Here is a 23,023-nt window from a genome sequence, read left to right as displayed (position 1 = left end):
AGAAGAGGGGTTGCCGCTGACTGCGGCGTTGACGAGAGCATTTGTGGACGGTGCGAAGAAGAGAAGGGAAAGAAAAAGATGAGGAAGAAAATGAAAGGTAGAGGGTGGGGGGGAGAGAGTGACTCAGGAAAAAAAAAAAACAAGTGTGGATTAATAATAACTAAATATTATTTAGATGAATTAAAAAATGATGAAAAATATATTTGGATTTCAAAAATAATTTATTCTGTGACTTAATCCGATATTACATCAAACATTTCATTATTTTTATACTACTTAGTCCATGTCAAACCAATCCAACTTAATTCCTGAAGTTACTATGGTCTAAGACAAACTGGTACAATAAACGCGTCCTAAAATTATTATAAAGTCAAAACTTATAACTACCACATTTGTGACATTCTGGTAAATTATAATTATTTTGTGTGCGTCATTTCATAAAAATAGAGTATTTATTGAGTATTTATCTATGGCATTCATGTAGCTACCAAATAGGAAAAAAATTCAACGTGTCAGAAATACGGCACTGTACATCAAATGTCATGATACATTTAGTTAGAAACTTGAAAGAAAAAAAAAATTAATTAATTATATTATGACACTTAATGTACTGAACCGTTTTTAACACATTGAAAAATCTCTTATCAAATAGGCTGTCCAGGTTAATATGCAAATCCTGTTAATTAAGTAACTAAATAAATATGCAAATCCTGCCGCCTATATAACACCTTTTATTGCGATAACTGATATGTTGCATAAACTTTACAGACTCTAAAGCAAAAGCTCCCTCCCCTTTTCAAAATTATATATATATATATATATTCATATATATAATCCTTGTGTAGTTTACTTCACGCTTTGCCATCAACCTTTTGTTTTCTTGTTTGTGCTGATTTGTGGGCATCTTCTGAGGTACGAACACGTTAATCTCATTTGTTAATTGTCTTCTGAATCAAATATCGTTTATCTGTCACTTTTCGGCAATTTTATATGAGCTAATATAAATTGCCATCGCCATGGCTTTCATCTTACTCAAACATTCTCTGAGCCCCACCACACCAGTCACCAGCACATCCTTTCCTTTCTGCACTTTGAAGCTTCCTCTATTAACTAGCTATGGTGATTAGTAACATTCTGGTGTTTAATTTTTGGTTAATGCGCAGAAATAGAACCGATTACAAAATTTTAAATAAAAAAAAAATTAAGGGTTATTAAACTAACAATAAATCGTGTATAAACTATGATTTTGCGCCCTTTTATTGTTTGATTCGTGTCCATATCATGTAGACATCTTTTCTCCTTCTCTGCATGATTCTGTTTATTTATGATCCTATGATTTACTCAATTCAAACGTCATAAATAAAACAAAAAAAAGGTCAAAGAGAAAAAATATGTGCGGAAATCACATTCTTTCGATACAAATCACGTCCCTTCGTTTAAAAGTTTGTAACCGAATCTATTTGTGCATATTTCTCGATAAAAATCACATCTGTAAAACTTTGTAACCGATCCTGTTTGTGCACATTTCTCGCCCATGAGGTGTTTAATGATCGCATAGTGGCACATGAACCAAAAACGCGTACTGTCCAGCTTTTACTCTGATCACCCATTTGTAATGCAATTGCTGTTATATTATATGGGTTCTGTTTGGTCAGACTCTTTGATTCGAACCCTTGTTTTTATGCCAAAAAACGGTTTTTCTTTCAATTGACTTCAATTTTATCTGTGTTTTAGTGACATGGGTATCCTCGGAAATCTGCTTTTCTCGTAAGCAGTTTTCATTCTTTGAGTTGAAAGTAAATAAAAAACAAAGTGGGTGGCTGAATTTCCCTTGTTTGTTACTGGACGCGAAAGGTGGTGTTTGGAAACGTGTTGAATGCTCCATTCCAGCTTTTCCATTAATCCGACTTTGCTTTGATTCATGAAAGTAACATAATTGATGTAGATCTCACAAGTGCTTTTGGGTATTTAAGCACCTCGCTCCTCTTTCTTTCCTGTAGTAGTTTGTGCTCTCTCTCTCTCTCTCTCTCTCTCTCTCTCTCTAGCCTACTTTACCTTCTATTTCTTTCTTCCATTTTTGAAGCCTACAGAAATTTTATCAAGGTACTGCCATGGTTTCTTGTGTAAAATTAGGTTAAAGTATTTCACCATTTTCTTGCATGTTTAGATGCTCAACTTATGACAATTTTCTTGCATGGTAGAAAGTTTTGAGCAAGTTAGTCATGTTAAAATTGTGGACACTTGGTTCATCGTCTAGATTTAGTCAAGTTTTGTCAAATTAAAGGTCGGATCTTCTAGATATGTGTTAGGCCAGTTAGTTTCCGCCTGTGCACCCAAATTCGAATCTCCTTCCATAAATTAGAATAGTCCATCTTTAAGTTTTGAGCAAGTTAGACGTCTTTTAATTGTGGACACCATTTTTTTCATTCCCTAGATTTGGTCAAATTTTGCCATATCAAAGATTAAATCTTGCTGACGTAGGTTAGGCCAATTGACCAGTGCGTCCCGTCCCACCGAACCCAAGTTCGAATCTTCTCCCCGTATATTAGAGAAGCTTATAATTTCGTGTTTTTATACAGGAAGCTGCATTTTATTTTCTCTTGACAGATTGCTTTGTTTCGTGTTTTTAACAGAAGAAAAAATGGTGAAGATCTGCTGCATTGGAGCTGGCTATGTCGGGGGTCCAACCATGGCAGTGATTGCCCTGAAGTGCCCTGGCATCGAAGTAGCAGTGGTAGACATCTCCGTGCCCCGAATCGCTGCCTGGAACAGCGACCAGCTCCCCATTTACGAGCCAGGTCTTGACGAGATTGTGAAGCAATGCAGAGGAAAGAACCTCTTCTTCAGCACTGCTGTCGAAAAGCATGTCGCGGAGGCGGACATTATCTTTGTTTCGGTTAACACCCCAACGAAAACCCGGGGACTTGGAGCCGGCAAGGCTGCAGACTTGACATACTGGGAAAGCGCAGCCCGAATGATCGCTGATGTTTCAAAATCCGACAAGATTGTTGTTGAGAAATCAACTGTCCCGGTGAAAACCGCCGAGGCGATTGAAAAGATATTGACGCATAACAGCAAGGGAATCAAGTACCAGATTCTCTCGAACCCGGAGTTTCTTGCCGAGGGGACAGCAATTGAGGATCTTTTCAAGCCCGACCGCGTGTTGATCGGAGGGAGGGAAACCCCGGATGGCCAGAAGGCAGTCCAGGCATTGAAGGCAGTGTATGCCAATTGGGTTCCGGAAGACAAGATCATAACAACCAATCTGTGGTCAGCCGAGCTGTCAAAGCTCGCCGCGAATGCCTTCCTGGCGCAGAGGATCTCGTCTGTGAATGCAATGTCAGCTCTCTGCGAGGCCACCGGAGCGAATATCTCAGAAGTTTCCCATGCTGTTGGCAAGGACACCAGAATTGGATCGAAGTTTCTCAATGCCAGCGTTGGATTCGGGGGGTCTTGTTTTCAGAAGGACATTCTGAACCTGGTCTATATCTGCGAGTGCAATGGCCTCCCTGAAGTTGCAGACTATTGGAAACAAGTGATCAAGGTGAATGACTACCAAAAGAGCCGCTTCGTGAACAGGGTTGTCTCTTCGATGTTCAACACTGTTTCGGGCAAAAAGATTGCGATACTTGGATTCGCGTTCAAGAAAAACACCGGGGACACGAGGGAGACCCCTGCCATTGATGTTTGCAACGGGCTGTTGGGGGACAAGGCGCACTTGAGCATATATGATCTGCAGGTTACTGAGGAGCAGATTCGGAGGGATCTTTCGATGAAAAAGTTTGATTGGGACCATCCGATTCATCTGCAGCCAATGAGCCCTGCCGCGGTCAAGGAAGTGAGTGTAGTGTGGGATGCTTATGAGGCAACAAAGGGTGCTCATGGCATCTGCATTCTGACCGAGTGGGACGAGTTCAAGACGCTCGATTACAAAAAGATTTACGACAACATGCAGAAGCCTGCGTTCTTGTTCGATGGGAGGAACGTCGTCGATGTTGAGAAGCTGAGAGAGATCGGATTCATCGTGTACTCGATCGGGAAGCCGTTGGATTCTTGGCTCAAGGACATGCCTGCTGTGGCATAAGATGTGTCGTTTTTTTCTTTCAGCTGAAAGAGCAGAAGTGATTCTTTGAACTTTTACTTTTCACCTCATGCTTTTACTTTCATCTTATCTCAGACAGTGTGACATTTTTACCTTTTCTTTTTTTTCTTTTTTTGTATCCATGGGTCCTTATGAGATAATAAATAGCGAATTTTATTAATGCTTGCTTACTGCTGACAGAGTGACAAATGACTCGTTTAGAAGTGCTTTTAAAATGAAAGCACTTTAAATGCTTTTTAAGATTCATTTGTACTTTTACTAAGAATTGGGTGTAATTTTTTTTTACCAAAAGCGCTTTCCTCCATTTGAAAAGTATTTACAAACGAGTTCAAATTAGGCATTCTAATTTTGAAATTTAGCAATTTACACTGTTTTGATGGTTGATTAGAACAATTAAATCAATCATTAAGTGAACAATAATCCGTACTTCTGCAAAGGACGGTTGACATACTACGTATTTGACAAATGCTAACGTCAGTCGTGTATACGAGTAATTTGCAAATGCATATGCAAAATTGACATGTGCAATATTTCCGGCGGATAACCACTATTTATTTGAAAAACTGGTCCAGTCCCAAGAGCCTACTTGTAGCCTTCAGCCCGCGTATTTATGATCTTTTGTTCAACTAAAGTCAAAGGTCAACCACAATTAGGCAGAAGTAAAAACCAGAGGTCCCCTTAAAAGGAAGAACTTACATGCACTCAGGACTCAGGACGTAAAATGACAATACATCAACCAATCACATAATATCATGCCGAAAATTAAATCATGACGGCGTATTGCAGGTAAGTTTCTCTCCTACCGACGAACTCCTAACCGAAAAAAACGATACCTACCATCTTGAGGAGTGAAATAAAAATCAATCAATGGATAATAATCCTTACACAAACGTTTGATACAGAATACAACTCAGCTGCCTAACTCCTCATTAAGACATCATCACTACCTCATAAACCTGCTATTACACAAGATTAACCTGTATTTAGTGTTCCTGAGAGTTTATACATGTGATCAAAACATCCTCGTCTACCTCGAACAAAATCGGAACCTGACAGTAAGAGTATCCTCGGATTCTCTTGTAGAAACAGTACCGTGACTACGAAAGGATCCATCTCTAGAAAGCCTGCATCGTTAGTTTGTCAACTACATGATAAAGTACACAGATTAATAACAAAATTGTGCTTGCAGGCTTCAACAAGCTACCAGTGATGTATATACAATTATCTTCAAATTCTCAGCCTTCTTGCGCACGCCCTTCTCCACGAGGCATTTTCTTTGATAACGCTGCCATTGATAAAAATAGTTCAGCGATTTGAATAATCAAATGATACAAGAAATCTTTTACTAGAGAAATCAACAGTTATATGATTGACGATAGAGGTAATCGTACATTAAAGTAGCAGAATAACAATACATAAGAGATCATACCATCTTCAACATCCTTCAGCTGGTAATAATGCGGAGCTATTTCCACTAACCACTCTGGCTTTAATTCTGTCACCTGCAATTTAATTTGTAGGCTTTAGCTGTAAAGCAAATAACATATACGAAATATTGATCATGGAAAATGAAAGGTACAAGGGAGCAGATACCTGTCTCATATATTCCTTGGTCGTAAGTACCAATTCATGGTATATAACCCATCTCGGAAGCACCTGAAGAGAAATAAAAAGAAATACACAATTGAGCAATCCATCAGATGAAATCTGTCATCAAATTACTACAAAATGCACAAATGTATTGAGATGCATTAAATCTCCCTTAATGGTTATCCAAATTGTACAAAAGCCTGAATTTTTTATAATTGGTATCATGTACAAGTGTTCATATGCGATATAATGAGTTAGAAATAAAGCACAGCAAGAGCGAGATCAGTTTAGATTGCGAACCAAAAGACTGAACTTAAATGGAAAGTAGCAACGAGGATAATGCAATTCTTCTTTACCTGTGACAGCCCTGAGCTCGGATGTATATGGACAGTCTGCGGATGTTTGACTGTTCTATAAGATCCATTCTTTTGAAGCTTTGCAGAATGAGGGAAGAAGCCTGATAGAAATAGCAACCATTATAGTTTAATTCAACAATGAACAAGAGTAAAAGGAAGAAGGATTTCACTTCTAAATCATTATGGTTATAACGGTAATGGTATATTTACCAGATGTAATGGCCTTTTTTATAGTCTCGTTATCACTCATATTTGAAACCAGCTCAATCTCCACCCTCTCCAAGAGTCCCTCGAGCTGGTCTCTGATATCTCTAGCACGCTTCATGCTTCTCACCTGTAAGAGGAGTGTTGATAAATATTCAAGAGCCAACATAGTGTAAATTGATATAGTAAAAGCAAGATGTTAATCAGTACCTATAAGAAAACGGAAACGCCTAAACTAGTATCAATGTTTCAAATAAAAAATACATCAAGATTTTAACAAGCATTGGTCTCAAATATCTAAATGTACCTGTATATAATTCTCGTAACACCACTGGGTTGAATAATTGGTCTCTTTCCATGAATTATAAACCTATGATTATAAGAAGAAAAAAACAGAAACAAATGGGGTCAATAACAACTGAAATATTACTTGACACAGTTAGCAGTTTATCTTAATTAACTTGTTTCTGATTCAACGGTTCTTATATCTTTTATAATAGACTCAGTACCAACCTCATTCAATTCATTATAAGTTCATAACTACTTAACGTCAAAATATGAACTTTACCATGTTCCCATCCCCCAAGTCCCAAAGTCATGGTTTAAAGCCCTAAACATCAGACATGTTCAGTAAAGGGAATAATGATACAAAACCATACAGTAAAGGAAGGCGAAAGTATACCTTGAGCAATGCAATGTGATCTCCGACGTTCCCCATGTGAAAATTCAATCGTGCATTGTCCGCATGGACTTGCTTGTCCTTTGGACGGTAAAAGATTGAATTACCAATGGAAAGCATGGCAGCGATGGAAATAATCTCATCTGAACACTTGTACTTATCAGAAGCAACTATCATCTTAGATAGCATGGGGTCAAGTGGAAACTCTGCCATCCTTCGACCAACTTTAGTCAACTCACCCACCTTATTTAATGCACTTAGTGCAAATAAAAGTTCCAGGGCTTTTAGTAATGCTTCAGATGGTGGAGGGTCCATAAAATCAAAATGTAACAAGTCATGAATACCAAGGCTCTTCAATGAAAGCACAACATTTGCGAGATTAGTCCTCTGCACTTCTGGTACTGTGTTGTCGTCCAAATCATTGTAATAATTGTAGGCAGTATATAAGCGGTAGCACTTTCCAGGACCCGTTCGACCAGATCGACCTGCCCTCTGCATTGCTGATGCCTTTGAGATGGGAGTGATTAACAACGACTCCATACCAGTCCTTGGATTATAGGATTTCATCTTGCAAAAACCAGGGTCAATAACATATTTGATCCCATCAATGGTAAGCGAAGTTTCTGCAATATTTGTGGCTAGGACAACCTTCCTTGCCCCTTCAGGTGTGGGTTCAAAAATTTTTGATTGCAGCTCAGTTGGTAGGTTTGCATATATGGGACAAATAATCAGCTCAGCAATTTTTGTCCCTAGACCCCGTGTTCTGTGCTTCATTATTTCTTCTGCTGTCTCGATTTCTTCTTGACCAGTGAGGAACACCAATATATCTCCCGGAGGTTGCGTCACATGGATTTGGAGTGAAGTTACAATTGCTGCATCTAAGTAATCAGCTTCTGGTGCTTTCGTGTAATGTATTTCAACAGGATACCTCCTCCCAGGAATTTTAAAAATTGGAGCAGAATCAAAATAATCACTGAACTTTTCAGCATCAAGCGTTGCACTTGAGATAAGCAGTTTAAGATCGGGTCTAAACCGAGCAATATCCTATTACAAAAACCACTACCCATCAGATATCCGAAGAAACCAAAGGTATCTATGAGTCTTTATTTAAGTGCTTCCAGCAGGGTGGTCATTATAAAATAATTTTCAAAGAAAAACAAAACCATCAGCTCAAATTTCGGCACACATGCAGAGTTATTCCATAAAGCATGCACAATACTTCCAATAAAAAAGAAGAAATTATGCAAAGCCAAGAAAACTAAATCTGCAATCGTGGTCAACTAATCAGTTATCCCCCACAAAGGTGCACAAAAGTCACTTAAAGATTGGAAGCACTGATGGTTTGGTCCAGTCATTAACGAATAATGCTCTTCACAAAAATAACTCTAAATAAATGACTAGAAAACATGAAAGAGGTATTGCTTACCTTTACTAATCCAAATAGAATATCAGTTGACAGTGTTCGCTCATGGGCCTCGTCCACCATCACCACACTGAAACAATTGCAGACAAACAGTGAGACAAAAGTCAAAAAACCAATATTCAACCATTATGCCACAAAGTTACCTTACCTGTAGCTAGCCAGATCTGGTTCACCAAGGAATTCTCGCAACAGCATTCCATCAGTCATATATTTCAAAACAGTCTTTTCCGATGTACAATCCTCAAAACGAATGGAATAACCAACCTGCATATGGCATAAAAAGCACCCACTACTGTTAAAAGAGGTCAGATTGCCACTACCTCTATTGTTTTTTCTAGTTTTGGGTACATTTTCAGAACAGATAAAGAAACTAGAAAAACATTTCAAATTTGTAAACAAAGAATAATGCATATCATCAAAATAAGTACCATCCATCAGAACATCAGAGTGAGTATCACCTCTATGTAGGTCATTGATGCTTCTTTTAATCCATTCGGGTTATTAACTTATTAGTTACTAGGATAATGAACAATGATCAATTCAACAAAATGGGGATACCTCATGCCCAAGTTTGACCCCCATTTCTTGAGAAACCCTTGCAGCAACACTCATAGCAGCAACTCTCCGTGGTTGTGTGCATCCAATCTGAAAGAAAAATAAATAAGATTCCATAAGTTCGACTACCATCAGATAGTTATAGTATAATAATGAGTCCACCTTTTTAATGGTCTAATATTTTTTAAACCTTTCAGGTAGTTTGAGAAAGTTAATAGAATGTTAGAGTCTCCATAAGGTAAAGACATTAAAAATACAACGTTGCAAAAACCAAAAAAGAAAAATCTGTTATTGTTTTATTACCCACATAAGTCAAAAAAAGGGCAAAAGGTTTATGACAATGAGCTATCCCGTATTACCATCCATTTCAATAAAAATATCATACTAGAGTCGAATGTTTGCATGATAAACATAGACAGATTTCTATCACATAACCATAAAATTGCAAGAAACAAAGCTTACACCTTTCCACGCTTTGTGTATCCGGCCTCGTGAAGATATTGGGGTATCTGTGTAGTTTTTCCAGAACCTGTTTCACCAACAATAACAAGGACCTACAAAACCAGAAGACAAAGGCATGTAATACAAGAAAATGCTTAGAGATTGGTTAATATGATATTTATTAGAATTCTTTCTGGCTTCTATTGTGAAAGTAAAACACATAACCATTTGGCGGAAGATAATGATCTGCTACAGTTGCATCTGAATGAATGCATTTCTAGTAAAAAATAATAAATTTGTAACAGAAGAGATTAAACAAAAACCTGATGTTTTTCAATAGCATCGAGCAATGATTCACGGTATGTGTAGATGGGTAATGTTTTTCTATCTTCCTGAATGAGCAAAAACATATATGATTAGTAAAATACAGCAATATAATCTCCTATATATTAATACCATTAAAGGTTAATTATATAGTTAACTCATAATTCATAAAAGACAGGCACAAATTAAATTGACACTGAAAGAACCTCTATTGCTTCAATAATGTATGCATCTTTTAGTGATATTCATTCATTCTCTTCAGTTTTTTCTTTAAATGTTCTGAACAATTTATTGGTAAAGAGAATTTTATTAAGAGAAAGAAAATAGGCAAACAAAGAGGGTGGTCCAGATGACCAGCCCAAACAGTGAATCCAAAATAAAGAACAGAAAACCAACCCACAGCCTAAAACAAAAACAAAGCCAGACTAGCAAAGAGCTGCCTTCCAATCTAATACGTCATACCAAACACAGTTAAATGTCTTAGCAAAAAGCCAAGGAAAATATAAACAAGCAAAAAAAAAAAAAAGAAAAAAAAATTATCAGCAACCTGAAGCTTCTCTAAGGCTGATTTCGCCCTCGACTCAACTAACTCGGAGGGTTCCCCATCATCATCAAACTGCACCCACAAAATAAGCAAATGAGAAGTGTACTGTGATACCAGAGAAATGTGTCAAGTCAAAACTGGTGCTGTAATAGAAATACCTTATCACCATCCATAACCGATGCCTTGATAAACTCAATCTGGTCCTCAAATACAAATCTAAACATCAAAAGGCATAGGTTAAAAAACTTAGCATGCTTATGCACAAACAAAAGAAGCTATCAATGCATGCCTCTGCTATAAATTTAGTTCACTTATTACACATTGCAACTTCAGATGGTGATAACAAGCAGGTAAAACAGAAGCAAAAGAATAAAACTTGGTAAACTTACTGATAGTCATCTGACATTTGCTTTTTATTTTTTGAACCAAATTTCAGCGTTGCCTTTCCTGCAAGATGATGACCTCAAGATGAATATTTCTGACAATTGTCTAAATTATATAAGAAGGTTCACCTAACAGACGCTAAAACTTCACCATGAACTCACCAATTTGGTGATCCTCCCAAGCTTCCTGTTCTGCAAATGGGTTCATTTTATCCCCAGCACTCTGGTCCCTATACAACAAAATAGGTATTAGAAAATTTTCAAGAAGACAGAACAAGACCAGTATTAAGACTGAATTCATTCATGCCAGTTAGGAATATGTTTGGGTATAGTAATTGTAGTTATTCTTAACATTTCCTAAATAATTACCTGTAGCGTTGCACAGCCACAGAAAATCTCTTCTCCTGATTAACACCATTCTCGTCATCATAGGCATCCGGCATCCTGTACTGCATTACAAAAAAAATATGAAAGTATAGCACATAATCAGATAATAACATTGATGTGTAAGGAGATCAAGGAATCATTAAAATCACTCGATCACTCCAAAGTGAACAGGAAGAAAATTCTCAGTAGAAACTCTTCTCAAAACAGCTAGGCAACATAGCTAACCATGGTTAATTATAAAAAAACCCCCCATTTACCTCATTGGCATCCTCAGGCTCATCTGACCTCTTCCTCACAATTTCGTATATTTGTTTCTTGTAACTGTACAGAAAAAAATCCATGAATATGATAAACATTAGATTCTTACATGGCCGGTCCCAAGCCCGGATAAAGGAGGAGGGGGAGGGCGTCAGGTAGTCGACAGCCGGCACTCCATGATCACGTCGAATCCTTATGAAAATGAATCCAGAACAAACAACAACATAAGTGGTATAGTGGTTAAGGCGTTAAGGAGTTAAGTGGGAGGGGTTCGAACCCCTCTATGCTCAAAATTGAGACTGATATTTTCAACCCCACTTAGTGGGAAAAGGCTTTGTTGTTGTTGTTGTTGTATGGTTGGTTCATTGAAGTTATTAAATGCTAGGCAGTAACCCGAGACTGTGCAGAACAAAAAAATTCAGCAACTGCTTTTTCATTACCTTAATTCGCGATATTCTGCTTCAGTGAGTTTCACGCCATCAAATAAGTATTGCTCATCCTCTAAATCGTCTCTGAGATACATATCAAAACAATAATTAACATGGATTGTGGGAGGAGAGGAAGGAGGTGGTGTGAGCTAATTTTAGGAAAGGCAAAAAGTGGTTCTTTTCAAACCTGATTTCCTCCAACTTCTTTTGCTCCCTTTTCTTTAGATATTCTTGTCTTGAAACTTTTCTGAAGCATAGAATAAAAATATCAGACCACTTGCTTATCAATACATAAACCAAGAACCCTGTTTGGTGTCATATAGAAAACACACACATATGTACATATTTTATTTGAGTGCTTTGCTTTCTAGGGTGAATATAATAGCTCCAGCATACAAGCCGTCTAAACAGAATATCGGTCTACCAAACAATCCAGAAACAGGAACAGATTTTCTGTGCGTAATTCACAAGGTTTCAACAGGAGTCACTTACACAACAATACCAAAAGTGTCAACTCAAAATTTGTGTAGGCCAAAATCTAGAAAGCAAATGAAAGTGCACACAACCAGGCACACAAAAAAGAGCGAAGACCCTCTTTCCTAGGGTTAAAATGAAACACCAAGTTCATTTGCAATGAGAAAACACAGTTCGGAATCCTAACATAACTTGAACAGACAGTACAACACATACGTGATAGTGGATATTATAGTGCAAAAACTTAAAGGCTTTAACGAAATAAGAAAGAAAGGCAAATATGTTCGCTTGCCCAAAAGTTTTAATCATATTGAGCTTAGCAAAGTGCTAACTGCTAAAGGGGTAGAATAAAAATAAATAAGCATATTTTAACTATTTAAAAAACAGGTATTTTAAGTTTACTTTTGCCTACCAAAAGAATAGAACTTTACCTGTAAGAACAAACCCAAATAAATAAGCAGGACTTCAGAGTTAGTCAATTCATGATATATAGATAATGACATACCTTAAATCTTCAATGTCATCTTTCTCAAAAGCATTTGTTCTCCGAATAGCCTCCTCTGTTCAATAGTACAATGCATCATAATGAGAACTTAAATCCTGAATATGCATCAAGATGTATAATCGCAAGCACACAATATGCAATTCTTGACAAATATGTGTCGATGTAATTATATCCTCAAGTTGTCGTACCTTCTTCCTTTTTTGACAACTTTCTCTCTGTTAACTGTTGGAAGGGAGAAAAAAAGATGTTAGTGACGAGAAAGGAAACAAGCAGTGTCAGAAGTAGCTCGAAGCAAGATGACAATCCAAGCTGATTTGATACCAAAGAAAAAGTAGAAAATGAAAATCAGCTCATAACTAAATTTGTACCTTTCGTGTTGCTGTTGTGTCCCGCTCCCTTATATTCCGCTCCAATTGCTCCCTCTCTCTTTGATCACGCAATCTTTCTTCTTCTGACTGCATGCCGTTATAAATAGAGGACATGTTAAAAACTGTATAGAAGAACAAGGAAAAATCGATAACTGAAAAATGAATGTAAACTTGCTACTCAATGTACTGAGATTTATTATAATAAAAGAGAGAGAGAGAGCGAGAGCGCAAAAAAAATTTGTAACTATAGTGCCCATTGTGAACCATGCAGATAATATCACTGGGTAAAAAGATGTCAAAATAATCATTCAGACTACAAAGTGAGTCTGGACAAGCATTGAAGAACTATATCAATTCAATCAAATTTATCTCTGCTCCCACCATGCATTATTACTTAACTTTGTTTTTCAATTAAAACAGCGACAAATTACGAGAAACTGAACCTATGCAGAAATTTAAAAAAAAAAAAATATATATATATATATATATTTATATAAGAAGAAAACCTCTGAACCATCATCTTCATCTGGCGAAGTTCGTCTTTTTACCCTTCTCTTTTCTTCCTCTTGTGCAATCCCCTGCAGCATTGCACTAAGTTAAAACAACGATTACCTTGAGAAACAAAAACAGAATATTATATTACATAAGTTTAAGGGCTTAACCTCATCCTCTTCATCTTCTTGACTCAAACCCTTCTTCCTAAACCGCTTCTTATGGGAATCTGGTTTCCTTGACTCTGAAACAACAGGGACAGATGCTCTACCTCCATCATCGTCGTCATCATCATCTGCATCCAAAAGAGCGTATGTCTGCTGCTTCCTGACCAACATTGCAGCTTCCCTCTCTTGTTTCTGATATTGCTGATATACATAACAAACAATAGTAACAATCAGGAAAGGCATGATTTCATAGACGGATAAAACTGGGGTAAAAAATCCTGAGTCTATACATTCATTTGATTTAGAATAAGAACTCACGTTCAAACCAGATTCTTTACGAGGCACTCTAGAAAAAATGTCTTCAGCAAATGCACTTGTTTCAGCTGATGAAGAAAACCCATATTCTACAAGCTTGCCTACAACACCAGCCGGTGATTTTGCTTGTTTAGCTGCAAGAAATGTCAATTTTCCATTAGTCAAATCAAATTGCATACAATGCTGCTATCATCCAAGTTCACAAAATCGAAAGCAAATAACCGGTAAGGTGGCAAGGACTAAGAACAACTAACTTATTCCGATAATGTATTGAACAACAGTGGCATTAGAGTATCCGAGCAATGTCATTAACTTATCGGATACCCACGTCTTCAGATTGCTCTCGCTCCCCATTTTTACTGCATTGAACAACACAATCGTTCTCAAAACAACAGCGAAACATTAAATTCGGAAGAAAAAAAATCAAAAAATAGAGCATGGAAATTTGGTGCCAGTTCAATTTAACACTGATTCAAGCTGCCTAAGCTAAAAACCAATTAAATTTCAATGAAATTATCGAAAATTGAAAAAAAAAGGACCTAAGTAGTGTTTTTTGTTAGGGATTTTGAATCAATCGAGAGAGAACTCACCTTAGGGCAACAAATAATTTCTGAAGCCGGAATCAGTTTTTTCTACCCAATATACCCTTATCTCCTTCCCCTTCCAGCCTTTTCAATGGGGTCGTCTCCGGTAGCACAGCACCCAGCACCTTCAGGTTTCAAATCAAAACCCAGTGAAGAAGCAGGCATGAGAGAGAGACAGAGACAGAGGACCAATATAATAAATATATAAATATTTGGAATTAATTGGTTATTTGGAAGAAGAAATAGTAATCAGAAGAGAAGAAGAAGAAGAAAGAGTAATCAGAAGAGAAGAAGAAGAATCAGAAGGGAAGAAGATGAGGAATTTTAGAGCGCGATTAGAGGAGGGCGAGGGCCTGTGTCTCGTTGTTTTTAAATGAAGGCGTCCGTAGAATTCGTATACGGTGGGGGTATTTTTACAGACATCTCGTACGGTAACGAAAACTATATTTTTATACTAAAATGTCAATCCTGATATTATTTATATTACCCTTTATTTTGTCCTTATCATTAAAACTCAAAATTTTCAAACATTTTTTATTAATTTTCCTATTTTTATATGGTAATAAGGGCCTTTTAGGATAAATAATTGTATTATTAAAGGCTTTTTTAGGATAAAATCAAAATTTTATATGGAATCTCTAATAATTAATTAAACTTCATAAAAATTCATGGATTTATAAATCCATTAAAATCTCTCAAATTCTCAATTAAATACACCCTCCCCAATAAACAACTTCAACAAAAATTTGATTCTAATTCCAACTCATTCCAATTCCTTTTTAATTCAATTCCTCTCAAGACAATAGAGAATGAAGAGTCGTTCTTTTTTTTTTAGGGGAAACAAGGAACTTCATTCCAGGGCAGAAAAGCCAACAAGAAACAAAATGCCTATCAAAAGGCAAACACCAAGAAAGACACAATGACCACCAAAGCAGTGAAAGGGGATACAACCACAAGACGCATCAACCAAGTTGAGCGTCACCCCAAACACCACCAAACATATCAATGCGGACATGGAATACCATCCCCATTCAAAACATGAACCAACAAAGATAGAGGCCTGTTGACCCAAACACAATCACACATCTCTGAAAAATCACACGACGCAAGAAAATCCGTTGTCATATTGGCTAATCTATACACCCAAGACCAACGACGGTGCTGGAAAGTCCCACTCATCTGTTTTACGCGTGCCAAGATAGGAAAAACCTCCCAACTGTCAGAATCAAGAGAATCAGAGAGATAAGAAATAGACTCGCTAAAGTCCGATTCGATAACTACAGAACTAATACCCAAAGAAGTACCCAACTCACAACCACGCAGCAACGCCAAAGCTTCCGCAGAGGCAACCCTCCGCCCTCACTACCACCCCGTACAAAACCCAAATGTGACACCTTGGACGAGCTAGCATCAACGTTAATCTTGAAAAAGGAAGGGGTAGGAGGAATCCACAGATAGGTTTAGTAAGGAGAATGTTAGAAAAGAGTAAACATCATGGATAACCTTTCAATGGAATTGGAATCGGGCTTTGGCTCCTTTTCCCGTCTGGAAGTGGAAGGGTTCCAAGACTATCACTTTCTTTTTTTTAATTGATTTTTTTTTAGTTTTTAATTATTCAAAAATAAATTTAATTTTTATTATTTAAATATTTTTAATCCATGTGGCAATATTTAATTAGACTTATGGAACGTAATTATGTGTCACATCAGCATATAACATAATTTTTAACGTAATTGTGACGGAAATACCATATTGATTTCCAACGCCTATTTTCAATGACTACATTGATGAATTTTCAATTTCAAAGGTCATCTTGATGGGGTGAGTTAATTTCAGAGACTATTTCTGATAAAAATTCTAAATTTTTTTAAAACTCCAAGCCCAATCCGATATCCAAAGCCCAGAACTCCAAATTCGTTTGATCTAAAAAGTCCGATCCAACGTCCGTTCAAAAAACTCGCGCGAAGTCCGCCCCAAAAGCGCCAAACATTCCAAAGAGCAAAAGTCCCGATCCCCTGCAGTAGAAACCACACAAACCAATCGAACCCCCAATCAGCGTAAGCCATGTTGGAAAAAGACGCGGTTTTCCGGACCCAGAAAAAGGACGAAGTAGTCGTTGAAAACGACGACTGGACTGCTTCGTCTTCTTGGCCTCCATAGCTTCGAGCTTGGCCCCCACCTAAACCTCTCTGCACAAATCTCATTTCTCTCACTACCCTCTGAAATTTCAGGGACGAGATTCTCCGCGCAGAGGAAAATTCAGAGAATTTATATACATACGTATATATAAAGAAATAAATAAATAGTTTTTTTTTTCGAATTTTATTGCTTTTTGTTTGGAAATTTTGTGAGATCAATTTGGTGGCGACGAGATGGGTTGCGTTACCAGCAAAAACGCGGATTCGAAAGCGAGCAGGGCCGCCCGGTGGCGATCCACCGGCATTGTTGGCCTCCGCGACTCCAAACTGAAGGCAATTTCTCTCTCAATCTCTGTCTCCCAACGCCTATATATATGTGTGTATTGATTGTATTTATTAGGGTGGTTGATTGAAAATTTGGTTATTTTTTGGATGATTGGTGTGGAGTTGAATAATTGGGTGTGAAATATTGGGGAGGTGGGTGGAATAAATTGATTAGTTTTGATGAAGTTGTTTCATTTGGTAGCTGCTGATAATTTACATTTTCCCTGTGTGGTTTGTGATTACAAATTAACTACGAGAATCGCATCGCGATAAAGTTCAAATCTTTTTTTAAGGGTGCTGTTGATTGAGATGTTTTGGATGTGTTCTGGTTCGAATTTTAATTGAAGTCGAAAGAGAGCTTTGAGTTTGTATGGAGATGCTTTCAATTATTGTTGTTGGTGTATTCGGTTCAAGCTCTCTTTAGTCTTTTGGTTTAGCGAGTGATACCAGTTGTTTGACATTGTGATATATTCTGTGTCGTGCATAAACACCTAGTTTCGGGTTCCATCTACGCATTTTAGATAAACACAAAGCACTACGAAGCTGGTGCTTTGCCTCATTTCATGTGTGCTTGTGTTCGATGCTATGTATTGATTGGTTACTTTCTCTGGAACAGACATTTCCAGCTGAAGTTCTCGACATGGACAGGTCCATACGTACTATCGATCTAACAAACAATAAAATAGGTAATGTTCTATTCTCTGTGAGGCATATTATTCACCAATTTAACAATGCAGTTTAATTGTTGGAAGGCATCTGATTTCCACTTAACCTTCTTTAACAAAAAGCTTCAATGAGTTAACATTAAAGATAAAGGTTTTTTCATGGCTTGGTGTTCAAGGTTTCGATATTTTTAGAACTTAAGCATAAACATCTAGTAGTTTACTTCTGTTTTTCTGCATGCAGTTGAAATTCCTATGGATATCAGCAAATTAGTAAACCTGCAGAAACTGGTAAGATTATGTATTTGTCTTTTGTACATGTACTATTGTTCTCATTTCTAAATTCATGATCCACAAGCAATTTGTCATACATAACATTTTTAAGACTTTGACATTCGCCAGATCTGTTGAACAAAAAAGGATAAATAAATAGTGGCACAATTTTTGTAATGAAAATGGTGGTCCTCGTATTGAAGGTTGTAATCATGAGTGGACTGTTGGATGGGATTCAGTTCTTTCTAAATCTGACAATGAATTGCATAAGAGTATTCGGTTCAAGATATATGAACAAGAAATAGTATTCGATTAAAAAGTTTTTATTTTATTTTTATAAACAACGAGAAGAAAGCCTTATCCCACTAAGTGGGGTTGGCTATATGAATCCTAGAACGCTACTGCGCTCGATTTTGTGCCATGTCTTCCATTAGATCCAAGTCTTTTCTTCGAGTCTCTTTCCAAGTCTTCCTATTTTATTTTCATAAACAAACAGCTAAAATAGTTCGCATGAATTAAGTAATCTCTACATAAGGCAATTTGTTGATACAAGAGTGTACAATTATTCTTTCATACGTTTGGATGATCAATTGACAGTTGAATTTGATTGCTCTATTTTTTCAGATATTAGCTCATAACCTCATTGACCGACTACCGATAAATTTGGCAAAACTAGAGTCCCTAAAAGTTATGGCATTTGATGGAAATCGAGTTACTACCTTGCCTGATGAATGTAATTCTCTTCTCTAAGAAAGATAATGTATGGGACCATTGTTTCTTCAACTGCATGGGACCATTGTTTCTTTCAAAGACTTAACCATGGGATGTCTAACTAACAAGATCTATGTTTCCTATTTCTAGTGGGACAGTTGGTCAGACTTGAGCAGTTATCCATCTCCGGAAATTCATTAGAGTCTTTGCCTGCGACTATTGGAAGCTTGCGGAATGTAAGTGCATTGGCATTTTCCACCTGCTTTTCTGTTTTGCTGTTCCTGCTTTAGGAATTTTATGTCCGAGTTAATTATCAATATCCGTTTTATACGTTTGGAATTTGCCAAAACATTGGAAAATGCATTAATGAGAATCTGAATTTCACTTTTACATTTTTTGAATATCAAATATTTAGCATTCCTTGTGAAAATCCAGGATCTAATAATGGATTATTTGATGCAGTTAAAGCTTTTAAATGTATCGAAGAACAAGTTAAAGTCTCTTCCGGAATCCATTGGAAGTTGCTTCTCTCTGGAAGAATTACAAGCTGATGGTATGTTTAAATTGTTGCGTTAGTCAGCTAATTGATGTCTGTTGTATGTTTTTTTTTTTTTTTTTTTTTTTTTTTGGTTCAATCTAAATAGGTTGATTGTTTCCTACTCTATGTGGTTCTATGGTCGTAATTCTTTGATTTACCACTGACAGCTTCATGATTCTGGGTTGCGTTTCAGATAATTCAATAGACGAACTTCCTGAGTCAGTCTGCAACCTTATCCACGTAAAGTCGTTTTGCTTGGACAATAATAATGTGAAAAAGGTATAGTTTTTACTACTCACAAGTTTCGTTTTACTTACTTAACTACATAAAGAATGACAAATTGGAGTACTCCTTGTTTGACAGATACCCACTAATCTGTTGAAAGACTGTAAAGCGCTGCAGAATATTTCCCTCCATGGAAACCCTATTTCCATGGATCAGTTTCAGCAGGTATGCCACATTTTCCTACGTAGTGTTTTACTTCTATCCCTTTTTTCCCGCAATATATTTGAACGTTTACCCCGTGATAAAAATCTAGATGGAAGGATTTCAAGAGTTTGAAGCGAGAAGGAAGAAGAAGTTCGACAAACAAATTGACTCAAATGTGATGATCAGTTCCAAAGGCCTTGATGAGGGTATCGATCTTTGAGAGTATGGCATTGACATTCCTGAAACGGTAAGTTCTGCACTAAAATCTCATTTGAGTTCTAGTATCTGTACTAGCACAAAGATAGGAGTTGTTGGACGAATTCCGATTCTTGGTTGTGGCCCTCTCATTACTGCTCCTCTGGTTTTGCCTACTATGCTGATATTTTAAATAAATTTTGATATTTTTCAAACAAAATAAGCTTATTCAAGCTAAATTGTTCACCGTTCCCCCATACACATTAAGCTTTTACTGTCCTCGTCGTGTTGTTCATGTGATAGCTATCAGTATGACTAGTCGACTGGAAAAGCTAAGTATCTGGTGCTATCTTAAAACAAATTGATAGTTACGTGCTGAGAAATGAGATTTGCACGTCTGTTAGTCTTCGACTTCCCTAACTTCAAGACCTCTTTTCGTGTAGTTTTTCGCTTATAATAGCATGTCCATTCGACATATTTCTTCTTGCTTATAACGTCTTGCATTTAACTTGTTTTTGTAACGGATCAGATGACACATTCTAACGAGAGCCAAAGCCATTCAAATGCAAATGAGGGGTGGTTTCTTCGCTGCTGTAAATTCGTATGAGCGTTCTTGTAGCTTCGGATGGCCATCGTTGGGACGCCCTTGTTTTTTGTGATCAGTCTTGTCAGATACAAAATAAAACGTATCCAAACTCGATTCTGTTGGATTGTACACTTTGATGCTGTTTTCTTTAGTACTTGCCAGACTTTGGCAAACTTGTATATGAAGGGGTTTGATTACATCTACACATTTGAACTGTAAAATGTTTCATCTGTTGATACAACATGGGGAAAGTGAATATAATGAGAACATTGAATCCAATCTATTTTTCTTTTTTTAATATAACGATATTCTACATTACGGATTTATCATTTATTTGACGTAATAGTTTGAGTCCTAGAGATTCCGATCATACCATCAAATAAATGAGTTCCAATTTATTCAGATGGATTCTCAAAATAATGGTACTTAAGATTCATATTATAACTCCAATTAGCAAGGTCGTCAATCACAAAGTTCTTCTCCCGGTTGACATCAACCAACTCTCAATCCGCTATGCGTACCATAATTTTCTGCACTGATCAATGATGTTAGCAAGAGAATGAAAGTTGGTATAGTTACACTGTTAATTAAATTAACCACTATAGCCGAGTCCATCTCAACACAAAGGCTTAAAATACTTTTGTTTGCTGCAAGCTGTAGACCAAACTAAAGCTCCCAAATTTCAGCATCACCTGTTATTTGTCCAAGTTGACCGAATATCAAATCCACTATGATCATCTTAATGTCCATGTGAGTCAAACTTTAGACATTCTCAAACAAAATAAAGACCGTGTGCTGCTAGACCAACTTGACATGTGTATCTAAAATAAATTGTTAATAACTACAATTTCACCTCATCTTTGTTGAAATTTTTTTCTCTCATGTAAATTTAACGAGTGACGTTTGCACATTCGTCAACTTAATATTTAAACGTATTTTCATTTCTAAACCCAATCCAATATGAAAACATTTGAGAGAATGGTAACAAGAAATCCACAATTAATCAAATCAAAATCCCAAACCTATGGGATTCGAGTTGGGATTGATGGCTTGTGTGGAGTTGGGACTCGAGTTGGTTCAGTTAGAGACGGACTCGAAGGTTTTGGTGGAAATGCATACTGGGGTTTTGGCCCGGAAGGCAGCTCTGGAAGGTATCCTATGGGATATGAACTATATTCGACAACAATTGAGTTCAATAGAGTTTCTATCTACTCTTCGTGCCTGTAATGGGGTTGCGCATCAAGTGGCTTTGTATGCCACGCGTGTGGGGGGTTCTCATATGTGGGTTTGTTTTGAACCAAAATAGCTGTTTAACACTCTGGCATTTGATGTAAACATTTCAGTTCATCTTTAATATTATTTGAATTTCGACAAAAGGCAATGAAAGCTGGTTATAAATTTTACTTACTGGCCAAGACCATCTTATGAACTAAAAAACTATCTCGTTGATTATCGCTGCGAATACACTCACTATTTAAAAATATTATGACTTGTGAGAAATGCTAAGGAAATTCTCCATAGATTTTCCGTCATCTCATATTTTTGACACAATATTTTATAATATTGGCACAATTCTCGTGCCAAAAATATGAGGTACACAGAGTTCTAATTTTGAGAATCTCCTTAACATTTCTTATGTGTTAATATATGAGCTAATCTTTGATTCCATAACCCACATGGCCTTGGATAAGGAGGGAATATGCAGCGCAGCAATTAAATACTCTGCGGTAAACTAAACCAGTAGACCCCTTGCTTAGTGAGCTGAAAAGCAACAAATAAAAAGGAATTGGATCCTTTCCTGAGTAGGAGATCAGGATCCCCCTGACCTATTAATATGGACCGTTAGATTTTGATCTAACGGTTACAAACAAAAGGCTCATTTAAAAGTTATAATAATTGTAGCCGTTAAATCAAAATTCAACGATCTATATTAATGGGTCAGGAGGATCCTGATCTCCTCAGGAGAGGATCCAATTCCAAATAAAAATGGTTAAGAACTTAACACTGAATAGGTGCTAAACCCAAAGCAGAAAGAAACCTCTTCCAATCAGAAGATTTAGCAAGGTACGAGGAGGGTCCCACAAGACAATTTTAATTTTTTGTTGACATATAAAAATAATATGACTGTTAATGCGAATTAAACTTGAAATCGACATTTCTGTTATAAATAACGAAATATATCAGTAAATTGTAATATTAATGTAAATATAGAATTCTTACGTAGGTTAGATATAAGTCTTTAAGGGCACGTTTGTTTGACAGTATTAAGAAGGATTGGACTGGACTAGACTACAGTCCTTTGTTTGGTGTGCATCCGGATTAGCTTTAATGAGCTTAACCCGGACTCGCTTGGATTAACTACCTCCTTAGCCGTTCTTAACGAGCAACCCCAATTTCGGCCGGATTCGTAAGCCCTCTTCTGATAAAGAGAAAATCGCGAGAGTCAATCGTCCAAGACCCAAAGTCGCTCGTCCTGCTCGTCGCACATCGTTCCCTCCTTGCCCTGCTCCATCTTCTTCCTCGCTTCCACAACCATTTTCAAACCCACATCCCGCAAAATTCAAAACAAAAATAAAATATGCAGTCGT

The 23,023-nt window shown here is 37.0% G+C and overlaps 3 protein-coding genes across 6 annotated transcripts; 2 read left to right on the top strand and 1 right to left on the bottom strand.

Annotated features, from left to right (window-relative positions):
* Positions 1-794: 794 nt before the first annotated feature.
* On the top strand, positions 795-4,262 carry LOC103420358 (UDP-glucose 6-dehydrogenase 5). 3 transcript variants are annotated; one of them, XM_070823839.1, is made up of 2 exons: positions 795-912; positions 2,634-4,262. In XM_070823839.1, the coding sequence occupies exon 2, from the start codon at positions 2,642-2,644 to the stop codon at positions 4,082-4,084; it is 1,443 nt and encodes a 480-aa protein (XP_070679940.1). In that variant the 5' UTR covers positions 795-912; positions 2,634-2,641; the 3' UTR covers positions 4,085-4,262. The 3 variants fall into 3 exon arrangements, with proteins under 3 accessions (XP_070679940.1, XP_070679941.1, XP_008356641.1); XM_070823840.1 differs by lacking the exon at positions 795-912 and adding an exon at positions 1,663-1,964; XM_008358419.4 differs by lacking the exon at positions 795-912 and adding an exon at positions 1,844-2,103.
* Positions 4,263-4,943: 681 nt separating this feature from the next.
* On the bottom strand, positions 4,944-14,966 carry LOC103420357 (pre-mRNA-splicing factor ATP-dependent RNA helicase DEAH1-like). 2 transcript variants are annotated; one of them, XM_070823838.1, is made up of 29 exons: positions 14,586-14,966; positions 14,250-14,354; positions 13,999-14,129; positions 13,684-13,881; positions 13,528-13,599; positions 13,022-13,108; positions 12,842-12,875; positions 12,654-12,708; positions 11,862-11,921; positions 11,687-11,758; positions 11,246-11,309; positions 10,971-11,050; positions 10,764-10,831; positions 10,608-10,665; positions 10,377-10,434; positions 10,222-10,290; positions 9,674-9,742; positions 9,374-9,463; positions 8,913-8,999; positions 8,503-8,618; positions 8,358-8,424; positions 6,935-7,975; positions 6,560-6,622; positions 6,259-6,382; positions 6,049-6,149; positions 5,696-5,758; positions 5,532-5,604; positions 5,307-5,387; positions 4,944-5,226 (listed from the first exon to the last, which is right to left on the bottom strand). In XM_070823838.1, the coding sequence occupies exons 2-28, from the start codon at positions 14,347-14,349 to the stop codon at positions 5,338-5,340; spliced, it is 3,150 nt and encodes a 1,049-aa protein (XP_070679939.1). In that variant the 5' UTR covers positions 14,350-14,354; positions 14,586-14,966; the 3' UTR covers positions 4,944-5,226; positions 5,307-5,337. The 2 variants fall into 2 exon arrangements, with proteins under 2 accessions (XP_070679939.1, XP_028959867.1); XM_029104034.2 differs by having other exon boundaries at positions 4,944-5,387.
* A 1,659-nt stretch (positions 14,967-16,625) lies between these two features.
* Positions 16,626-20,714, top strand: LOC103420356 (plant intracellular Ras-group-related LRR protein 7-like). The gene is made up of 10 exons (XM_008358416.4): positions 16,626-17,050; positions 17,658-17,727; positions 17,948-17,994; positions 18,601-18,709; positions 18,838-18,923; positions 19,150-19,240; positions 19,419-19,504; positions 19,589-19,675; positions 19,764-19,901; positions 20,379-20,714. The coding sequence occupies exons 1-9, from the start codon at positions 16,952-16,954 to the stop codon at positions 19,872-19,874; spliced, it is 786 nt and encodes a 261-aa protein (XP_008356638.1). The 5' UTR covers positions 16,626-16,951; the 3' UTR covers positions 19,875-19,901; positions 20,379-20,714.
* Positions 20,715-23,023: the final 2,309 nt, after the last annotated feature.

Source organism: Malus domestica, chromosome 06 (genome assembly GCF_042453785.1).
Source record: "Malus domestica chromosome 06, GDT2T_hap1".
Classification (NCBI taxonomy): domain Eukaryota; kingdom Viridiplantae; phylum Streptophyta; class Magnoliopsida; order Rosales; family Rosaceae; genus Malus; species Malus domestica.
Note: the sequence above shows the minus strand (reverse complement) of the source record. Positions and strands in the feature narration are given on the sequence as shown.